General features: G+C 52.5%; 1 protein-coding gene across 1 annotated transcript; it reads left to right on the top strand.

Moving 5' to 3' along the window:
• The first annotated feature begins 81 nt into the window (after positions 1-81).
• On the top strand, positions 82-12789 carry LOC129716368 (protein phosphatase 1 regulatory subunit 3E-like). The gene is given in 6 exon segments (XM_055666239.1): positions 82-147; positions 1206-1388; positions 1390-1551; positions 1553-1669; positions 1671-1949; positions 11971-12789. Coding segments are annotated over 6 exon segments (1293 nt in total). The 3' UTR covers positions 12457-12789.
• The last annotated feature ends 7876 nt before the right edge of the window (positions 12790-20665 follow it).

The following is a 20665-nucleotide window of genomic DNA, read 5'->3' as shown; positions in this document are numbered from 1 at the left end:
AGGGAGAGATAGATCAGCCATGATTGAATGGCGGAGTAGACTAGATGGGACGAATGGCCTAATGAATGGCTCCTATCAGTTATGGCCTTATGGCAGCAGGCACCGAGCGTGACCTCTGTCGTGTCCTCGGTGGCCCAGAGTCTGGCTGTGTGTGTGGGGGGGGGGGGGGGGGAGTGTCGTGAGGTCTGGGTGGGTGGGGTTAATCAAGGTGGGGGGGGGGGGGGGATGTAATGTGCAGCTGCCCATTCAGAGTCTTCCACTGATGGCTCTCTGGGGCGAGAGCAGGAGGGCAAAGCAAGCCGGCAGCATCTCCGCAGTTAAACACAGCCTGCAACGCACTGCCTGGCAGGGAGGGAGGGAGAGAGAGAGAGAGAGAGAGGGAGAGTCAGGTAGGGTGCGGGAGACTGGGAGAGTGGGGGGCAGGGAGAAGGAGGTATTCCATCACAGAGAGAGGGAGAGGGAGAGAGGTGCCGGAGAGGAGAAAGAGAGAGGGAAGGTGCTGAAGAGAGAGAGACTGAGAGAAAGCGAGAGAGAGACTGGGAGAAGGAGAGAGGGTATTCCTTCACAGAGAGGAAGACTGTGAGAGAGAGAGGGACTGAGAAAGTGGGCGAGGGACTGAGAAAGAGAGGTGTTCCATCACAGAGAGAGAGAGGGAAGGTACCGAAGAGGAGAGGAGAGAGAGAGACTTTGGGGGAGAGAGAGAGACATTCGGAGAGTGAGTGACTGGGAGAAGGAGAGGTTAGGGAAAGTGTGGGAGAAGAGAGAGAGAGTCGAAGAGAGACAGGGAGAGAAACGGGCTGATGAGGTGAGAGAGAGAGAGACGAGAAAAAGGACGAGAAAGAGGACAGGTGGAGTGAGACGAATTGAAAGGAGAGTGAAAATGCAGAGATAGGGAGAACGAGAGCGGAGGTGAGAGGGAGATGAGGGACGCAGTGAGAAGACTCTAGAGGGAGAGACAGAGAGAGGCTGCGGGGGGAGAGAGAGAGAGAGACGAGGGACAGAGAGAAGGGGAGGGGGCAGTGAGAGGTATCGAGGGGGGGCAAGTGAGGGTTTAGAGGGGGAGGGAGTGAGATTGAGTGTATTTGACAGGGATTGAGGGGGATAGTGAGTGAGGGGGGGATCGAGGGGGGGGGGGGGGGGGGGGAGGGAGGAGAGAGGGAGGGGAGGCTGGGTCCAGGACTGAGTGGGCAGAGGGGACCATGTAGACCGGCGCAGTGGGGGGGACAGTAAGTGAGCAGAAACAACCCCCTCACCCCACACCTCCCCCCCCCGGCCTCCGCCCGCCCCCCCTCCCTCTCGCACCATGTTCCGGCCCCCACCCCCCCCACGTAGACATTCCCCGCAACCTGAGCTACATCTCGGGCCTGTACGAGAAGGCCTACCGGGAGGGGGGGGGAGTCCCGAGGAGGAGGCGCGGCGCGCTCAGCGGCCCCCGCCTCGCCCAGGGAGCGGCGCAAGCGGAGGGCGAGCTCGCTGCCGGCGGGGGTGGGCCGGGCCGGCCCTGGCGAGGAGGAGGAGGAGGATGGGGGGGCCCGCGGGAGGGGCAGGGGGGGGGAGGGGGGCCGCCGGGAGGGGCCGCAGCCGGAGCCCCGACACCAGGAAGCGGGTGAGGTTCGCCGACTCGCTGGGACTGGAGCTGGCGGCCGTGAGGCGCTTCAACCGCTGGCAACCCCCCTCGTGTGCCCTCCCTCGCCCAGGCGCGGGATCGAATACAGGCCCAGGCGCAGGCTCAGCTGCAGGCCCAGGCACAGGCCCAACTACAGGCCCGAGCACAGGCCCAACTGCAGGCGCAGGCTCAACTACAGGCCCAGGCCCAACTACAGGCCCGGGCACAGGTTCAACTGCAGGCCCAGGCACGGGATCAACTACAGGCCCAGGCTTTGACTCAACGCAACGCCGCACTAGGCCCCAGACCAGGCCCTTGGCTGGAGATGGAGATGGACGGCAAGGTGAGGGGGGGAGAGGAGGTGAGAAGGAATGGGGGAGAGGGAGGGAGGGGGATAATGGTTCTGGGCGGTGGGTGGGAGGGAATGAGGGGAGCGAGGGAGGGAGTGGGGGGGGGGGGCAGGGTCGGTGAGGGGTGGGAGAGGGGGTAGAGGAAAGGGGTGGATGGAGGGGAGGGTAGGGGATGAAAGAGCCTCAAGATTAAATGCGCTCTGCGCTTCCCTCCACAGACGCCGCCTGGCCCGCTGAGTGCTTGGGTGATTTTGTGTTTTAGTTTCAGATTTCCAGCCTCTAGTTTTTTTTAAAACGCATGTTATTTTGCACGTTTCCGCATGTGTGTGTGTGTGTAGCCCCGCTATTATTTACTTTTGGGATACGGCACGGAAACAGGCCCTTCGGCCCACCGAGTCCACGCCATCCATCGATCACCCGTTCACAGTAGTTCGCCGTGATCCCACTTACTCATCCACTCTCCTACACACATAGGGACAATCTTACAGAGGCCAATTAACCCAGAAACCCACATTTGCCTCACAGCGACAGAGTCCCCCGGGTTCGATCCTGACCGCGGGTGCTGTCTGTGTCTGTGGAGTTTGTACGTTCTCCCTCTGTATATATGTTTTTTAAATGCCCCTAGTGTGTAGGGAGTGGATGAAAAAGTGGGATAACACAGAATTAGTGCAAACGGGTCGATGTGGGCTGAAGGGCCTGTTTCCCTGCTGTATTTCCAAACTAAATAACCAGCTGGTCCCTGCCTTTATTATTAAGTTGAGCAGTTGGGGAAGCCCGTTTGCATTTTGTTGAGGTTAATGCTGCAGCCGTCTTGATGTGTGAGTGGTAACGTTGATGGTTTTGTCAAGGGAAGGTGGCAGCCATTTTGATGTGCACAGTGGCCATCCTGTAATGGAAATACAGCAGCCATCTTGATGTATGTGGTGACAGTGACCATTTTGTTGAAGGAAGGTGGTGGTCTTTTTAATACGTGTGGTGACAGTGACCATTTTGCGAGGAAATTAAGGCAGTTATTTCGATGGTATGCGGTGAAGTTCAGAGAGAGCGGCAGCCATTTTGATATGTGCCGTGACAGCAGCCATTATGGGAAGGAAAGATGGCAGCCATTTTGAGACGCAAAGATAGCGTCCATTTTGCTGTGCACGGTGATGGTGGCTATTTGCTTCATTGACAGCACTGGCCATTGTGAAGTTGTGAAGTGGTGAATGGTTATTTTGTTGAGGGAAGACGGTGACCATTTTGATGTGTTCGTGGTGACTGTGGCCATTTTGTTGAGGGAACATGGCGACCATTAAGATGTGTGCGCGGTGCAGTTGACCATTTGGTTGAAGGGTCGGCGGCCATTTTCATGTGAGCACAGTGAAGGCGGCCATTTGGGGTGTCAGGACTTTCATATGAAGAAAGACTGGATAGACTCGGCTTGTACACGCTAGAATTTAGAAGATTGAGGGGGGACCTTATAGAAACGTACAAAATTCATAAGGGGTTGGACAGGCTAGATGCAGGAAGATTGTTCCTGATGTTGGGGAAGTCCAGGACAAGGGGTCACAGTTCAAGGCTAAGGGGGAAATCTTTTAGGACCGAGATGAGAAAAACATTTTTCACACAGAGAGTGGTGAATCTGTGGAATTCTCTGCCACAGAAGGTAGTTGAGGCCACAGTTCATTGGCCATATTTAAGAGGGAGTTAGATGTGGCCCTTGTGGCTAAAGGGATCAGGGAGTATGGAGAGAAGGCAGGTACAGGATACTGAGTTGGATGATCAGCCATGATCATATTGAATGGCGGTGCAGGCTCAAAGGGCCGAATGGCCTTCTCCTGCACCTATTATCTATGTTTCTATGTGCGCAGTGAAGGTGGCCATTTTAGTTGAGCAAAGATGGTGGCCATTTTGATCTGTGCGCGATGACTGGCCATTTGGGTGAGGGAAACATGAGGGAAGACGGCAGCCATTTTGACAGGTACGCAGTGATTAGTTTAGTTTAGCTTAGAGATACAGCAGGGAAACAGGCCCTTCGGCCCACCGAATCCGCACCGTCCTACGATCCTCGCACATTAACACTACCCTACACACTAGGGACAATTTTACATTTACACCAAGCAATTAACCTACAAAGTCTGAAGAAGGGTTTCGGCCCGAAACGTTGCCTATTTCCTTCGCTCCATAGATGCTGCTGCACCCGCTGAGTTTCTCCAGCTTTTTTGTGTACCTTCAATTAACCTACAAACCTGTACGTCTTTGGAATATGGGAGGAAACCAAAGATCTCGGAGAAAACCCACGCAGGTCACGGGGAGAACGTACAAACTGCATTATCTAAATGGTGGCCGACTAGGAAAAGGGGAGATGCAGCGAGACCTGGGTGTCATGGTACACCAGTCATTGAAAGTAGGCATGCAGGTGCAGCAGGCAGTGAAGAAAGCGAATGGTATGTTAGCTTTCATAGCAAAAGGATTTGAGTATAGGAGCAAGGAGGTTCTACAGCAGTTGTACAGGGTCTTGGTGAGACCACACCTGGAGTATTGCGTACAGTTTTTGTCTCCAAATCTGAGGAAGGACATTATTGCCATAGAGGGAGTGCAGAGGTTCACCAGACTGATTCCTGTGATGTGCGGACTGTCTTATGAAGAAAGACTGGATAGACTTGGTTTATACTCTCTAGAATTTAGGAGATTGAGAGGGGATCTTATAGAAACTTACAAAATTCTTAAGGGGTTGGACAGGCTAGATGCAGGAAGATTGCTCCCGATGTTGGGGAAGTCCAGGACAAGGGGTCACAGCTTACGGATAAGGGGGAAATCCTTTAAAACCGAGATGAGAAGAACTTTTTTCACGTAGAGTGGTGAATCTCTGGAACTCTCTGCCGCAGAGGGTAGTTGAGGCCAGTTCATTGGCTATATTTAAGAGGGAGTTAGATGTGGCCCTTGTGGCTAAGGGGATCAGAGCGTATGGAGAGAAGGCAGGTACGGGATACTGAGTTGGATGTTCAGCCATGATCATATTGAATGGCGGTGCAGGCTCGAAGGGCCGAATGGCCTCTACTCCTGCACCTAATTTCTATGTTTCTATACAGACAACACCTGTAGTCAGGATCGAACCCGGGTTTGTGGTGCAGTAAGGCACGAGCTCTACCACTGTGCCACCGTGCCTAGTGGCGGCCATTTTGTTGAGGGAAGGCGGTGGCTATTCTGATGCGTGCGCGGTGGTGGCGGCCATTTTGGGTATTGTTAAAGCAGAGATTGATGGGTAGTTGATTAGTAAGGGCATCAAAGCTCACAGGAAGTAGGCAGGAGAATGGGGTTTTGATAGAAAGATAGATCAGCCACGATCGAATGGCGGAGTAGACTTGATGGGCCGAACGGCCTAGTTTAGCGCCTATGTCTTGTAGCAGGTGCCACAGGACTAGCCCAGCTGGACAGGGTTGTGGAAATATGAAGCAAACAAACGCTCGGAAGCACTTAGCCACGCGTTAATGTTCCCGTTCCGGAAAGGCAGTGTTTTAGCTGAAACAGTACCTCTGCTGCAGTCCCTGTAGAGAGACTGAGGCTTCTCAGAAAATCCAGTACTCCCTCCCTCCCTGCACTCTGAAAGGTGCCTCAGAATTATAGTCGGGTAGTGTGGAAACAGGCCCTTCAGCCCATCATGTCCAGGCTGACTACGATGCCTCATCTAAAAAAATTTACCTGGGATTGGCCCATCTCCCTCTAAACCTTCCCCATCCTTGTACCTTTAGATTTACAGTGTGGAAACAGGCCCTTCAGCCCACTGAGTCTGTGCTAACCAGCGATCACTAGTACTATCCCACACACACACACTAAGGACAATTTACAACTTGCAGAATTTACAGCCTGCAAACCTTGACGCCTTTGGAGTGTGGGAGGAAACCGGAGCGCCCGGAGAAAACCCACCTGGTCACGGGGAGAACCTGCAAACTCCGTACAGACAGCACCCGTGGTCAGGATCGAACCCGGGTCTCTGGAGCTGTAGCCGCTGTAAGGCAGCAACTCTGTTGCTGCGCCATCGTGCCGAAACAGGCCCTTCAGCCCATCGTGTTCCCGTTGACTAAGATACCCTTAAAAAAAAAAATCCCATTTACCCACAGTTGACCATGAGTGCTGCCTGTACGGAGTTTGCACGTTCTCCCAGTGACCTGCGTGGGTTTTCTCCTGGTGCTCTGGTTCCGTCCCACTGTGCAGGACAGAATTAGTGCGCTGTGTGTGTGATGATGGCCGGCACAGATTCGATGGGCCGAAGGGCCTGCTTCCACACTGTATCTCCAAACATAGTGACATAGAAACACAGAAAGATAGGTACAGGAGTAGAGGCCGTTCGGCCCTTCCAGCCAGCGCCGCCATTCAATATGATCATGGCTGATCATCTAAAATCAGTGCCCCGTTCCTGCTTTTCCCCCATATCCCTTGACTCTGCTCTCTTGAAAACATCCAGTGAATTGGCCTCCACTGCCTTCTGTGGCAGAGAATTCCACAGATTCATAACTCTCTAGGTGAAGAACGTTTTCCTCATCTTAGTCCTAAATAGCCTACCCCTTATTCTTAAATAAATGAAACCCCTGGTTCTGGTCTACCCTAGCATCAGGACCATTTCTTTCCTGCATCTAGCCTATCCAATCCTTTAAGAATGTAATATGTTTCTATAAGTTACCCACTCATCCTCCAGTTAATATAAGCCCGGTCGACCCATTCTTTCATCATATATCAGTCATACCATCCCGGGAATAAACCTACGCTGCACTCCCTCAATAGCAGGAATGTCCTTCCTCGAATTAGGAGGCCAAAATTGCACACAATACTCCAGGTGTGGTCTCACCAGGGCCCTGTACAACTGCAGTAGGACCACCTTGCTCGTAAACACAAATCCTCTCGCAATGTAGGCCAACGTGCCATTAGCTTTCTTCACTGCCTGCTGTACCTGCATGCTTACATAGAAACATAGAAATTAGGTGCAGGAGTAGGCCATTCGGCCCTTTGAGCCTGCACCGCCATTCAATATGATCATGGCTGATCATCCAACTCAGTATCCCGTACCTGCCTTCTCTCCATACCCTCTAATCCCCTTGGCCACAAGGGCCACATCTAACTCCCTCTTAAATATAGCCAATTAACTGGCCTCAACTACCCTCTGTGGCAGAGAGTTCCAGAGATTCACCACTCTCTGTGTGAAAAAAGTTCTCCAGCTTTCACTCCCCGACTGCAATCAGTGAGGAAGGGTCCCGACCCGAAACGTCACCTCTGCCTCCTGTCCTCAAGAGATGCTGCCTATTCTGGCAAAGGGGAGAAGGAAGGGGAATGCGATTGAGAGGGAAGAGAGAGGGCTCTTAAAGATAGCGGAGTCAGGGGAGAAGGCAGGATTGGGGATGATCAGCCATGATCACATTGAATGGCGGTGCTGGCTCAATGGGCCGAATGGCCTACTCCTGCCCCTATTGTCTATAAGATGGATCAGCCATGATTGCAAGGCAGAGAAGACTCGATGGGCTGAATGGCCTATTTCTGCTCCTACGACTTAATCTTTCAGAAGTCTGAAGAAGGGGTTTCGTCCCGAAACGTTGCCTATTTCCTTCGCTCCATAGATGCTGCTGCACCCGCTGAGTTTCTCCAGCATTTTTGTCTACCTTCGATTTTCCAGCATCTGCAGTTGCTTCTTAAACACTTATCTTCACCTATTCTTCTTACCTCTTGCCTTTCTTCTCATCATCTACCTTATAAATAAAACCCTGAGCGTTTGTTAATCTGTTGCTTGCCACACTTTGTCCTTCCGATCCTCTTTGCCAGGATTCCCCTCCCTCTACAATCAGTCTCGAGCAGGGTCTCGACACGAAAGATCACTCCAGAGATGCTGCCCGACACACTGAGTCACTCCAGAACTTTGTGAATTATGTATTAAGCAGCATCTGCACTTTGATGACTTGATGAACTGATCCGCTGAGTTCTATAGTGACAGTGTGGAAACAGGCCCTTCGGCCCAACTTGCCCACACACCGGCCAACGTGCCCCATCTGCACTAGTCCCACCTGCCTGCGTTTGGCCCATTTCCCTCCAAACCTGCCCTATCCATGCACCTGCCTAAATGTTTCTTAAACGTTGCGGGAAGTCCAGGACAAGGGGTCACAGCTTAAGGATAAGGGGGAAATCCTTTAAAACCGAGATGAGAAGAACTTTTTTCACACAGAGAGTGGTGAATCTCTGGAACTCTCTGCCACAGACGGTAGTTGAGGCCAGTTCATTGGCTATATTTAAGAGGGAGTTAGATGAGGCCCTTGTGGCTAAGGGGATCAGAGGGTATGGAGAGAAGGCAGGTACGGGATACTGAGTTGGATGATCAGCCATGATCATATTGAATGGCGGTGCAGGCTCGAAGGGCCGAATGGCCTACTCCTGCACCTAATTTCGATGTTTCTATGTTGCGATAGTCCCAGCCTCAACTACCTCCTCATTCAGTACACCAACCACCCTCTATGTGAAACAGCTGCCCCTCAGGTTCCGATTAAATCTCCCCCTCCCCCTCACCATAAACCTATATCAATAGACAATAGGTGCAGGAGTAGAGGCCATTCGGCCCTTCGAGCCAGCACCCCCATTCAACGTGATCATGGCTGATCATCCCCAATCAGTAACCCGTTCCTGCCTTCTCCCCATATCCCCTGACTCTGCTATTTTTAAGAGCCCTATCTAGCTCTCTCTTGAAAGTATCAGGAGATCCGGCCTCCACCGCCCTCTGAGGCAGAGAATTCCACAGACTCACAACTCTCTGTGAGAAAAAGTGTCGCCTCGTCTCTGTTCTAAATGGCTTACCCCTTATTCTTAAATTCTTATGTCCTCTGGTCCTCGATTCCCCAACTCTGGGCAAGAGACTCTGTGCATCTACCTGATCTATTCCTCTCATGATTTTACACACTGCTATAAGATCATCCCTCATCCTCCTGCGCTCCAAGGAATAAAGTCCTTGCTCAACCTCTCTTTTCCTCCTAAATCCATGTGCCTGTCCAAATGCTGTTTACATGTTGCGATAGTACCTGCCTCAGCTACCTCCTCCGGCAGCTCGTAGTTGAGGCAGCTTCTCCCTTGATTCCATCCAAGGGCCCCCGACAGTCCCGACAGGTGAGGCAGAGGTTCACTTGCCACACCGACCTTTCTGTCCTGGGCCTCCTCCATTGTCAGAGTGAGGCCCAGCGCAGATTGGAGGAGCAGCATCTCATATTTCGCTTGGGCAGCTTACACCCCAGCGGTGTGAACATTGACTTCTCGATGTTCCCGATGTTGGGGAAGTCCAGGACAAGGGGTCACAGCTTAAGGATAAGGGGGAAATCCTTTAAGACCGAGATGAGAAGAACATTTTTCACACAGAGAGTGGTGAATCTCTGGAACTCTCTGCCACAGAGGGTAGTTGAGGCCAGTTCATTGGCTATTTTTAAGAGGGAGTTAGATGTGGCCCTTGTAGCTAAGGGGATCAGGGGGTATGGAGAGAAGGCAGGTACAGGACACTGAGTTGGATGATCAGCCATGATCATGTTGAATGGCGGTGCAGGCTTGAAGGGCCGAATGGTCTACTCCTGCACCTATTGTCTATGTTTCTCCAACTTCAAGTAACCCTTACTTTCCCTCTCTCCTTGAACTATGTCCCCTTTGATCCCTTGTTTTCACACCTCACCATTCCATATCTCTAAGGTAGACAAAAAATGCTGGAGAAACTCAGCGGGTGAGGCAGCATCTATGGAGCGAAGGAAATAGGCGACGTTTCGGGCAGAGACCCTTCTTCAGACTGATGTGGTGGTGTGGGGGGGGGGGGGAAGAAGAAAGGAAGAGGTGGAGACAGTGGGCTGTGGGAGAGCTGGGAAGGGGAGGGGAAGGAGGGAGAAAGGAGGGACTACCTGAAATTGGAGAAGTCAATGTTCATACCGCTGGGGTGTAAACTACCCAAGCGAAATATGAGGAGCTGCTCCCTCCAATTTGCGGTGGGACTCACTCTGGCCATGGAGGAGGCCCAGGACAGAAAGGTCAGATTGGGGATGGGAGGGGGAGTTGAAGTGTTGGGCCCCCGGGAGATCAGGTTGGTTATTGTGAACCGAGCGGAGGTGTTGGGAGAAGCGATCGCCAAGCCTACGCTTGGTCTCACCGATGTAGAGCAGCTGACACCTAGAGCAGCGGATGCAATAGATGAGGTTGGAGGTTGAACCTCTGACCCACCTGGAAAGACTGCTTAGGTCCTTGGATGGAGCCTTCCATATCTCTACATCTTCCTCTCCCCTGACTCTATCTGAAGAAGGGTCCCGACCCGAAATGTCACCCACTCCCTTCTCTCCAGAGACGCTGCCTGTCACGCTGAGTTACTCCAGCATTTTTTGTCTTATCTTCGATGTAAACCAGCATCTGCAGTTCCCTCCCGCAGGTTATCACGACATCTACATTGCTGTTGTAGCTTTTAAAATAAATCCCAGTCGTATTTCCACCAGAGAAGAGAAGGAAACGAGGAGGAGAGAGTGCAGGAAATGCGAGATCTATTAATATTTTAAAACCCCAGATAGATCGGATTTTTTTTTCTTGCCAAGAAATATTTTTCAAGGACCTGGAGCCGAACAAATGATGAAAGAGGCTGGATCCTCACAAACGCTCCTGGATCTCAATGGCCCTCACTTCTCTCTCCCTGTCAATCTCCCCCCACCCCCCCAACCTCGGAGTGTGTGGGTGGGGGGCAGAATCGAGGGGAGTTGATGGAAATACAGTGAGAATGAAACGGGATCAGTGTTCTTGGGTTTGGTGTTCATGGTCAGCATGCACTCTATGGGCCGAAGGGCCTGTTTCCCTTGCTGCATCTCTCAGTCAATAGTGGGATTGATGTGTCTTTTGATGTAAACGGGCAGCAGGGAGGTTGCGGGCCGAATGGCCTGGTTCTGACTAACTCCCTCCCAAGGGCCCTGTGCATCGGGGTAGCAGGATGGATGTGGCCCGAACAGCCTGGTTCCGACTCCCACCCCCCCCCCCCCCCCTCTCTCTCCCCAGAGCCCAGTGCAGTAGGGTTGATGTAAGGGGTTAGCAGAGAGAGTGGGCCGAAGGGCCTGGTTCTGACCCATCTCCCTGGGCCTCCGTGCAGCAGGGTTGGTGTAATTTTGATAGTTTGATTAATTCTGCTGGCGGGAGGGCTAGCAGGGAGTTTACGGGCTAAAGGGCCTGATTCTGACTCCTTCTCTCCCCAGGGCTCTGGGCAGTGGGGTTGATGTAAGGGGCTAGCAGAGAGAATATGGGCTGAAGGGCCTGATTCTGATTCCCACTCTCCCAGGGCGCTGTCAGTGGGGTTTATGTAAGGGGCTAGCAGTGAGGTTGTGGGCTGAAGGGCCTGATTCTGACTCCCACTCCCAGGGCTCAGGGGTTGATGTAAGGGGCTAGCAGAGAGAATGTGGGCCTAAGGGCCTGGTTCTGATTCCTTCTCTCCCCAGGGCTCTGTGCAGTGGGGTTGATGTAAGGGGCTAGCAGTGAGGTTGTGGGCTGAAGGGCCTGGTTCTGACCCCCCCCCCCCCCAGCTCTGTGCAGTGGGGTTGATGTAAGGGGGCTAGCAGAGAGAATGTGGGCTGAAGGGCCTGGTTCTGACCCCTCACTCTCCCCAGGGCTCCGTGAAGCTAGCAGTGAGGTTGTGGGCCAAAGGGCCTGGTTCTGACTCCTTCTCTTGCGAGGACCCCGTGAAGTGGGGTTGATGTAAGGGGCTAGCGGTGAGGTTGTGGGCCAAAGGGCCTGGTTCTGACCCTTACACTCCCAGATCTGGGGTTGATGTAAGGGGCTAGCAGTGAGGTTGTGGGCTGAAGGGCCTGATTCTGACTCCCACTCTCCCAGGGCTCTGGGGTTGATGTAAAGGGCTAGCAGTGAGGTTGTGGGCTGAAGGGCCTGGTTCTGACTCCTTCTCTCGCGAGGGTTCCGTGAAGAGGGGTTGATGTAAGGGGCTAGCAGTGATGTTGTGGGCTGAAGGGCCTGGTTCTGACCCCCCCCTCTCTCTCTCTCTCTCGGCAGGACTCGGTGCAGCACCCGTGGAGACTGGAGCCGGCCTTTGCCAACCCACTGGGGCAGCCGGGCTTTGGCGAGCGTCTGCGCCGGGACAAGGTTTGCCTGGAGGGGCTGTCGGTGGAGGGGGACCGTGTGCGTGGCACGGTGCGGGTGCTGAACTTGGCCTTCACCAAGGAGGTGTGGGTCCGGCACTCGTCCGACAGCTGGCGTTCCCACGCCGACACGCCGGCCCGGTTCATCCCCGGCTCCACCGACCGGCAAACCGACCGCTTCGCCTTCGAGTTGCCGCCGCCGCTGCCCCGGGCCGGGACCGGCGGCCTCCAGCTGGCTCTCCGATTCACCGCTGGTGCTCACAGCTACTGGGACAACAACGGCGGCACTAACTACCGGCTACGGGCAGTGGCATCGGCAGCTCCACCCGTACCCACACCCCCACCCGCACCCTCCCCACCCCCAGAACACTGGGGGGCCAGCTGGATACACTTCATATGACACCCACCCCCCACCCTAGGGACCAACCCAGCGGACATAGGGACCAACACAGCGACTCCTCCCCCCAGCACCTCCAGTGGGTGAGGACCAGGTGTCACCCAGTGGGTGAGGATCGGGTGTCACCCAGTGGGTGAGGATCGGGTGTCACCCAGTGGGTGAGGATCGGGTGTCACCCAGTGGGTGAGGACCGGGTGTCACCCAGTGGGTGAGGATCGGGTGTCACCCAGTGGGTGAGGATCGGGTGTCACCCAGTGGGTGAGGATCGGTGTCACCCAGTGGGTGAGGATCAGGTGTCACCCAGTGGGTGAGGATCGGGTGTCACCCAGTGGGTGAGGATCACCCAGTGGGTGAGGATCGGGTGTCACCCAGTGGGTGAGGATCGGGTGTCACCCAGTGGGTGAGGCAATGGGACAAGGCTCACTCGGTGCATGGCTGGTTTTGGTCAAGTGTCACCTAAGGGTGAGGGGTTGGGATCCAGGGTCGCCCAGTAGGTGAGGGGTTAGGGTTGTGTCACCCAGTTGGGACTGGTGTCTGGTCAGCATGCACTCTGTGGGCCAAAGGGCCTGTTTCCCTGCTGCATCACTCAGTCAACAGTGGGATTGATGTGTCTTCTGATGTAAACGGATAGCAGGGAGGTTGTGGGCCAAATGGCTGGTTCTGACTACCTCTCTCCCCAGGGCCCTGTGCATCGGGGTAGCAGGGTGGTTGTGGCCTGAACGGCCTGGTTCAGACACCCACTTCCCCTCTCTCCCAGGGCCCAGTGCAGTGGGGTTGATGTGAGGGGATAGCAGAGAGAGTGGGCCGAAGGGCCTGGTTCTGACCCTATCTCCCTGGGTGGGGGTTCAGATTGCAGCCTCTCCCAATGGGTGAAGCAATAGGGTCAAATGCTGACCCAGTGGGTGAGGGAAGGGCCAGATGCATACACTTCATAAGTGATAGGAGCAGAATTAGTCCATTCAGCCCATCTAGTCTACTCCGCCATTCAATCATGGCTGATCCATCTCTCCCTCCTAACCCCATTCTCCTGCCTTCTCCACATAACCTCTGACCCCCGCACTAATCAGGAATCTATCTATCTCTGCCTTTAAATATATCCACTGACTTGTGGCCTCCACAGCCGTCTGTGGTAAAGAATTCCACAGATTCACCACTTAAAGAAATTCCTCCTCATCTCCTTCCTAAAGGAACGAACGTCCTTTAATTCTGAGGCTGTGCCCTCTAGTCCTAGACTCTCCCACTAGTGGAAACATCCTCTCCACATCCACTCTATCCTGGCCTTTCACTATTCGAGGGAACCTGAGTCGGGGGGGGGGGGGGGGGAAGTCTGGAGAGAGAGGGGGTGGGTGGAGGGGAAGTGGAGAGAGAGGGGACTCCAGTGGTGGAGGTGAGTGGGGGAACAGGGGTGGAGGTGAGTGGGGGGACACGAGGGGGGAGATCCAGAGGGAGGGTGGGGTGGGGGGGGGGAGAGTTCCCAAGGGCAGGGGAGACAAGAAGGATCCCCCAGACCACCCACCCTTTGGACAGCGTCTCCCGAATCTCCCACCCTTCCTCCCCACCTCTCCCATCTCCCCCACACCCCCAGATTCCGGAGTCAGGAACCACATGCGGCTGGTTCACCAGGAAATGGGAACAGAAGGAACGGAACCTTTCACCCAACGCAAAACACAAAAGTGCTGGAGGAACTCTGTGGGTCGGGCAGCCTCCATGGAGGGAATTCACCGCATTGCCGTGGCGTTCTCTGTCCCTATCCTAAACGTCAAGGATTACAGAGCCTCGTGTACAGAAAGACTAACTCGCCCCACAATCTACAGACAGAGAAGTCGGCTTCAGACTCGTTCAAGTCTAACGTCACCTGTGGGCGGTGCAGCGGGTAGTGCTGCTGCCTCACTGCGCCAGACACCTGGGCTCGGTCCTGACCTCTGTGTGTGTGTGGAATTCTCCCTGTGAGTCTGAAGAAGGGTCTCGACCCGAAACGTCACCCATTCCTTTTCTCCAGAGATGTTGCCTGCCTGTCCCGCTGAGTTACTCCAGCATTTTGTGTCTAAAACTCCCTGTTGACCGCGTGGGTTTCCTCTGGGTGCTCTGGTTTCCTCCCACGTTCCAAAGACATGCCCACGAGGGTGTGCAGGTTAATCTGCCCTCTGTAAATTGCCCCTAGTGTGTAGGGAGTGGATACAAATGTGGGATAACATAGAACTAGTGTGAACGGGTGATCGATGTGGGCTGAAGGGCCTGTTTCCCTGCTGTATCTCTAAACTAAACTGATCATAGATTTGGGTTTGGATTGTGTTCATTCATATTCTGGTCTCTGTGTGTATATCAGCCAACATATTAATGGCCAGGAATTTAAAGCTGCTAATTGTTCCCATGTTGGGTCAGGTATACATTGTAATAAAACTCACTGGGACTGGTGTAAACTCTGAAATAAATAACTGGTCAGTTGTGCATTCAGTTCAAAGAAACCGGGGTTAGGCTTCACTGTGGCCTGGTTCGTCAATTCCAACATACAAGAAGGCTGCAGAGAGTGACGGACTCAATATACAATGGACAACAGGTGCAGGAGTTGGCCATGCTCCATTCAATGTGATCACGGCTGATCATCCCCAATCAGTACCCCGTTCCTGCCTTCTCCCCATATCCCCTGACTCCGCTAACTTTAAGAGCTCTATCTCTCTTGAAAGTATCCAGAGAACCGGCCTCTGAGGCAGAGAATTCCACAGATTCACCACTCTGAAAAAGTATTTCCTCGTCTCCGTTCTAAAGGATTTCCCCCTTATCCTTAAGCTGTGACCCCTTGTCCTGGACTTCCCCAACATCGGGAGCAATCTTCCTGGATCCAGCCTGTCCAACCCCTTAAGAATTTTGTAAGTTTCTATAAGATCCCTCCCTCAATCTTCTAAATTCTAGCGAGTACAAGCCGAGTCTATCCAGTCTTTCTTCATATGATAGTCCAGACATCCCAGGAATCAGTCCGGTGAACCTTCTCTGTACTCCCTCTATGGCAAGAATGTCTTTCCTCAGATTAGGAGACCAAAACTGTACGCAAAACGCTGGAGTAACTCAGCGGGGCAGGCAGCTTCTCCGGAGAGAAGGAACGGCTGTCGTTTCGTGCACCACCCGGCTCAGGAACATCTACTTCCCTACAACCAAGGGGGTGGCACAGTGGGTAGAGCTGCTGCCTCACATTGCCAGAGCCATAGATTCCATCCTCACTAGTGGGTGCTGTCTGTACGGAGTTTGCAAGTTCTCCCTGTGACCGCATGGGTTTTCCCCGGGTGCTCCGGTTTCCTCCCACACTCCAAAGACATACAGGTTTGTAGAAACATAGAAAATAGGTGCAGGAGGAGGCCATTCGGCCCTTCGAGCCAGCGCCGCCATTCATTGTGACCATGGCTGATCGTCCCCTATCGATAACCCGTGCCTGCCTTCTCCCCATATCCCTTGACTCCACCAGCCCCTAGAGCTCCATCTAACTCTCTCTTAAATCCATCCAGTGACTTGGCCTCCACTGCCCTCTGTGGCAGGGAATTCCACAGATTCACAACTCTGGGTGAAAATGTTTTTTCTCACCTCAGTCTTAAATGACCTCCCCTTTATTCTAAGACTGTGGCCCCTGGTTCTGGACTCGCCCAACATTGAGAACATTTTTCCTGCATCTAGCTTGTCCAGTCCTTTTATAATTTTATATGTTTCTATAAGATCGCCCCCTCATCCTTCTAAACTCCAGTGAATACAAGCCTAGTCTTTTCAATCTTTCCTCATATGACAGTCCCGCCATCCCAGGGATCAATCTCGTGAACCTACCCTGCACTGCCTCAATCACAAGGATGTCCTTCCTCAAATTAGGAGGCCAAAACTGCACACAATACTCCAGATGTGGCTTCTAAACTCCAGTGAATACAAGCCTGTAGGTTACTTGTCCTCTGTAACATTTGTCCCGAGAGTGTAAGCTAGTGCTAGTGTGCGGAGACCGCTGGTCGGCATGGACTCGGTGGGCCGAAGGGCCTGTTTCCGCCGCGATGTCTCCAAACAAAACAGAGAATCAGCTTCTTGGACTGAGCTGGAGCCCTGTGGAGGAGCAGCTGTTTTAAGTGTGTGGTGGGGGTCCAGAAATCGAAACAAACAGGAGGGCATGCAGCACTTGAGCTGCTGCCTCCCAGCGTCAGAGGCCGGGGTCGACCCTGTCTACGGGTGCTGTCTGGGTGGAGTTTGTACGTTCAAGTCAAGTCACACACGTCAAGTTATTTGTCACATACACATACATGATGTGCAGTGAAATGAAAGTGGCAACGTCTGCGGATTGAGTAAAAAATACAGAACACAGAACAGAACCAGTATTTACATTTTGGAGAAAAAAAAATGTTTTAAAGACACAACACAAGAGTAAATGAGTCGCTGGTGAGATAAGAGTTCACAGTCCTGACGGCCTGTGGGATGAAACTCAGCGTGACCTGTGTGAGTCTCCTCTGGTTTCCTCCCACATTCCAAAGACGTGTGCGTGTGGGTTTGTGGATGAATTTGCCCCCCCCCCCCGGTGAATTTCCCCCCAATGTGTAGCGGAGTGGGATAGCGGAGAGCCAGTGTGAATGTGTGAAGGACACGGTGGGTGTAAGGCCCTGTTTCCCTGCTGTGTCAACAATAACCCCGTCAGTGGGACTCGGGGAGCTCGGTGAAACACAGACTCGTTCACATTGACGGTGCCGAGATGGTTGAAAAATCGGATTCCCAGGAGTTAATATAGAAATTAGGTGCAGGAGTAGAGGCCATTCGGCCCTTCGAGCCTGCACCGCCATTCAACATGATCATGGCTGATCATCCAACTCAGTATCCTGTACCTGCCTTCTCTCCATACCACCTGATCCCTTTAGCCCCAAGGGCCACATCTAACTCCCTCTTAAATATAGTCAATGAACTGTGTGGCCTCAACTACCTTCTGTGGCAGAGAATTCCAGAAATTCACCACTCTCTGTGTGAAAAAAAAAAATTCTCATCTCAGTCCTAAAAGATTTCCCCCTTATCCTCAAACTGTGACCCCTTGTCCTGGACTTCCCCAACTTTGGGAACAGTCTTCCTGCATCTAGCCTGTCCAACCCCTTAAGTTTCTATAAGATCCCCCCTCAATCTTCTAAATTCTAGCGAGTACAATCCGAGTCTATCCAGTCTTTCTTCATATGAAAGTCCTGCCATCCCAGGAATCAGTCTGGTGAACCTTCTCTGTACTCCCTCTATGGCAAGAATGTCTTTCCTCAGATTAGGAGACCAAAACTGTACGCAATACTCCAGGTGTGGTCTCACCAAGACCCTGTACAACTACAGTAGAACCTCCTTGCTCCTATACTCAAATCCTTTTGCTATGAATGCAACCATACCATTTGCTTTCTTCACTGCCTGCTGCACCTGCATGCCTACTTTCAATGACTGGTGTACCTAGACCACCTACTGTATACTAAAGCAACAACCAAGAAAGCACACCATCGCATCTACTTCCTCAAAAGGCGTAGAGAGTCCGGCATCTCCTCTACAACTCTCACCAACCTCCACAGATGCACCACAGTAAGCATTTTGTTGGGATGCTTCAGATTTGTTTGCGAACTGCTCCATCCATATAACCATATAACAATTACAGCACGGAAACAGGCCATCTCGGCCCTACAAGTCCGTGCCGAACAACTTTTTTTCCCCTTAGTCCCACCTGCCTGCACTCATACCATAACCCTCCATTCCCTTCTCATCCATATGCTTATCCAATTTATTTTTAAATTATACCAATGAACCTGCCTCCACCACTTCCACTGGAAGCTCATTCCACACCGCTACCACTCTCTGAGTAAAGAAGTTCCCCCTCATATTACCCCTAAACTTCTGTCCCTTAATTCTGAAGTCATGTCCTCTTGTTTGAATCTTCCCTACTCTCAGTGGGAAAAGCTTTTCCACGTCACCTCTGTCTATCCCTCTCATCATTTTAAAGACCTCTATCAAGTCCCCCCTTAACCTTCTGCGCTCCAGAGAATAAAGACCTAACTTATTCAAAGACATCTCAGCCCAGGACAATCCAACCTCCCGTCCATTGACTCCATCTACACCTCACGCTGCCTCGGCAAGGCCAGCGGCATCATCAAAGGACGAGTCTCACCCCCGGCCTCCTCTCCCCTCTCCCATCGGGCAAAAGGTACAGAAGAGTGAAAACGCACACCTCCAGATTCAGGGGCAGTTTCTTCCCGGCTGTGATCAGGCAACTGAACCGTCCCACCACAACCTGAGAGCGGTCCTGACCCCCTACCAACCTCACTGGAGACCCTCGGACTATCCTTGATCGGACTTTGCTGGCTTTACCTTGCACTGAACGTTATTCCCTTATCCTGTATCGGCTGCACTTCCTGAGGGTCCTCAGGAAGCACAACCTGGACTCTAACCTGCTGCTGACCTTCTACCGCTCGTCCATTGAGAGCCTACTGACATACTGCATTACAGCATGGTACGGCAGCTGCACCACTCTCTGTGTGAAAAAAAAAAATTCTCATCTCGGTCCTAAAAGATTTCCCCCTTATCCTCTAACTGTGACCCCTTGTCCTGGACTTCCCCAACTTCAGGAATAATCTTCCTGCATCTAGCCTCATCTAGACAGGGAGAGGCTTCAGAGGGTAACTAGGACAGCGCAGAAGATCATTGGCTGCCCTCTCCCCTCCCTGATGGACATCTACACCTCCCGCTGCCTTAGCAGGGCAAAGAAGATCATCAAAGACAGCTCCCATCCTGCGTTTGGACTGTTCGACCTGCTGCCCTCTGGAAGGCGCTATAGGTGCATCAAATCCAGGACAAACAGACTCAGGCCTAGTTGCTTTCCGAAAATTATAACTACTCTGAATTCAAATTCACACATGCACTGACTTCATAGCCCAACACCCGGACTTCCACCTGTATATATGTATATAGCACCGCAGAATTGTGCACCTATCCCCCCCCCTTCTCCCTTCTGTTTTTGTTTTTCTGTTTCTTGTTTTTTGTACTAAATTATATGTATGCACTGAGTACGAGCAGCTTTTAATTTCATTGTACATGTATAGTGACAATAAATGGCATATCTATATCTATCTATCTGTATCTGTACACTGTGAACGGCTCGATTGTGATTGTGTGTTGTCTTTCCGTTGACTGGTTAGCGAGCAACACAAGCTTCTCACTGGACCTCGGCACACGGGACAATAAACTAAACTGAACAGTGAGAAGACAAGAAACCTCCAGCCACGAGCAGCCTCTTCAGAGGTTGTGGGAGGGCTTTTGTACTTGATAAACGCAAGTATGATCTGGCTGGATAGCTTGCTGAACGAGTGTTTCACCGCATCTCTGTGCACCTCTTCAATAAACCAACTAACCGGACATTTCCACCACTATATTTTTTAATATTGTTTTTTTCACAGCAGAATGACAGATTCATTGGTACTAGTGTCAGGGGTCATGAGGAGACGGGTGGTGAATCTGTGGAATTCATTGCCACAGTCGGCTGTGGGGGGCAAGAGAATGGGATATTTTTAAGGCCGAGGCAGGTAGATTCTTGATTAGTACGGGTGTCAGGGGTTACAGGGAGAAGTCAGGAGGATGGGGTCAGGAGGGAGAGATAGATCAGTCGTGATTGAATGGCGGAGTAGACTTGGTGGGCTGAATAACCTAATTCTGTGGAATTCTCTGCCTCGGAGGGCAGTGGAGGCAGGTTCTTCTGGATACTTTCAAGAGAGAGCTCTTAAAAATAGCGGAGTCGGGGGATATGGGGGGAAGGCAGGAACGGGGTACTGATTGGGGATGATCAGCCATGATGAGCCATTGAATGGCGGTGCTGGCTCGAACGGGCCGAATGGCCTCTACTCCTGCACCTGTTTTCTATGTCATACAATGTCAAAATAGGCCCTTTGGCCCATCTTGCCCACACTGGCCAACATGTCCCAGCTACTCTAGGCCTACCTGCCCGCCTGCCTTTTGGTCCATATCCCTCCGAACCTGCCCTATCCATGTACCTGTCTAACTGTTTCTTAAACGCTGGGATAGTCGCAGCCTCGACTACCTCCTCTGGCAGCTTGTTCCATACACCCACCACACTCTGTGTGAAAAAGTTGCCCCTCAGATTCCTATTAAATCTTTTCCCCCTTCACCTTAAACTTCTTTACTCAGAGAGTGGTAGCGGTGTGGAATGAACTTCCAGTGGAAGTGGTGGAGG

The sequence above is a fragment of the Leucoraja erinacea genome, unplaced genomic scaffold (assembly GCF_028641065.1).
Source record: "Leucoraja erinacea ecotype New England unplaced genomic scaffold, Leri_hhj_1 Leri_219S, whole genome shotgun sequence".
In the NCBI taxonomy this organism is placed as follows: domain Eukaryota; kingdom Metazoa; phylum Chordata; class Chondrichthyes; order Rajiformes; family Rajidae; genus Leucoraja; species Leucoraja erinaceus.
Note: the sequence above shows the minus strand (reverse complement) of the source record. Positions and strands in the feature narration are given on the sequence as shown.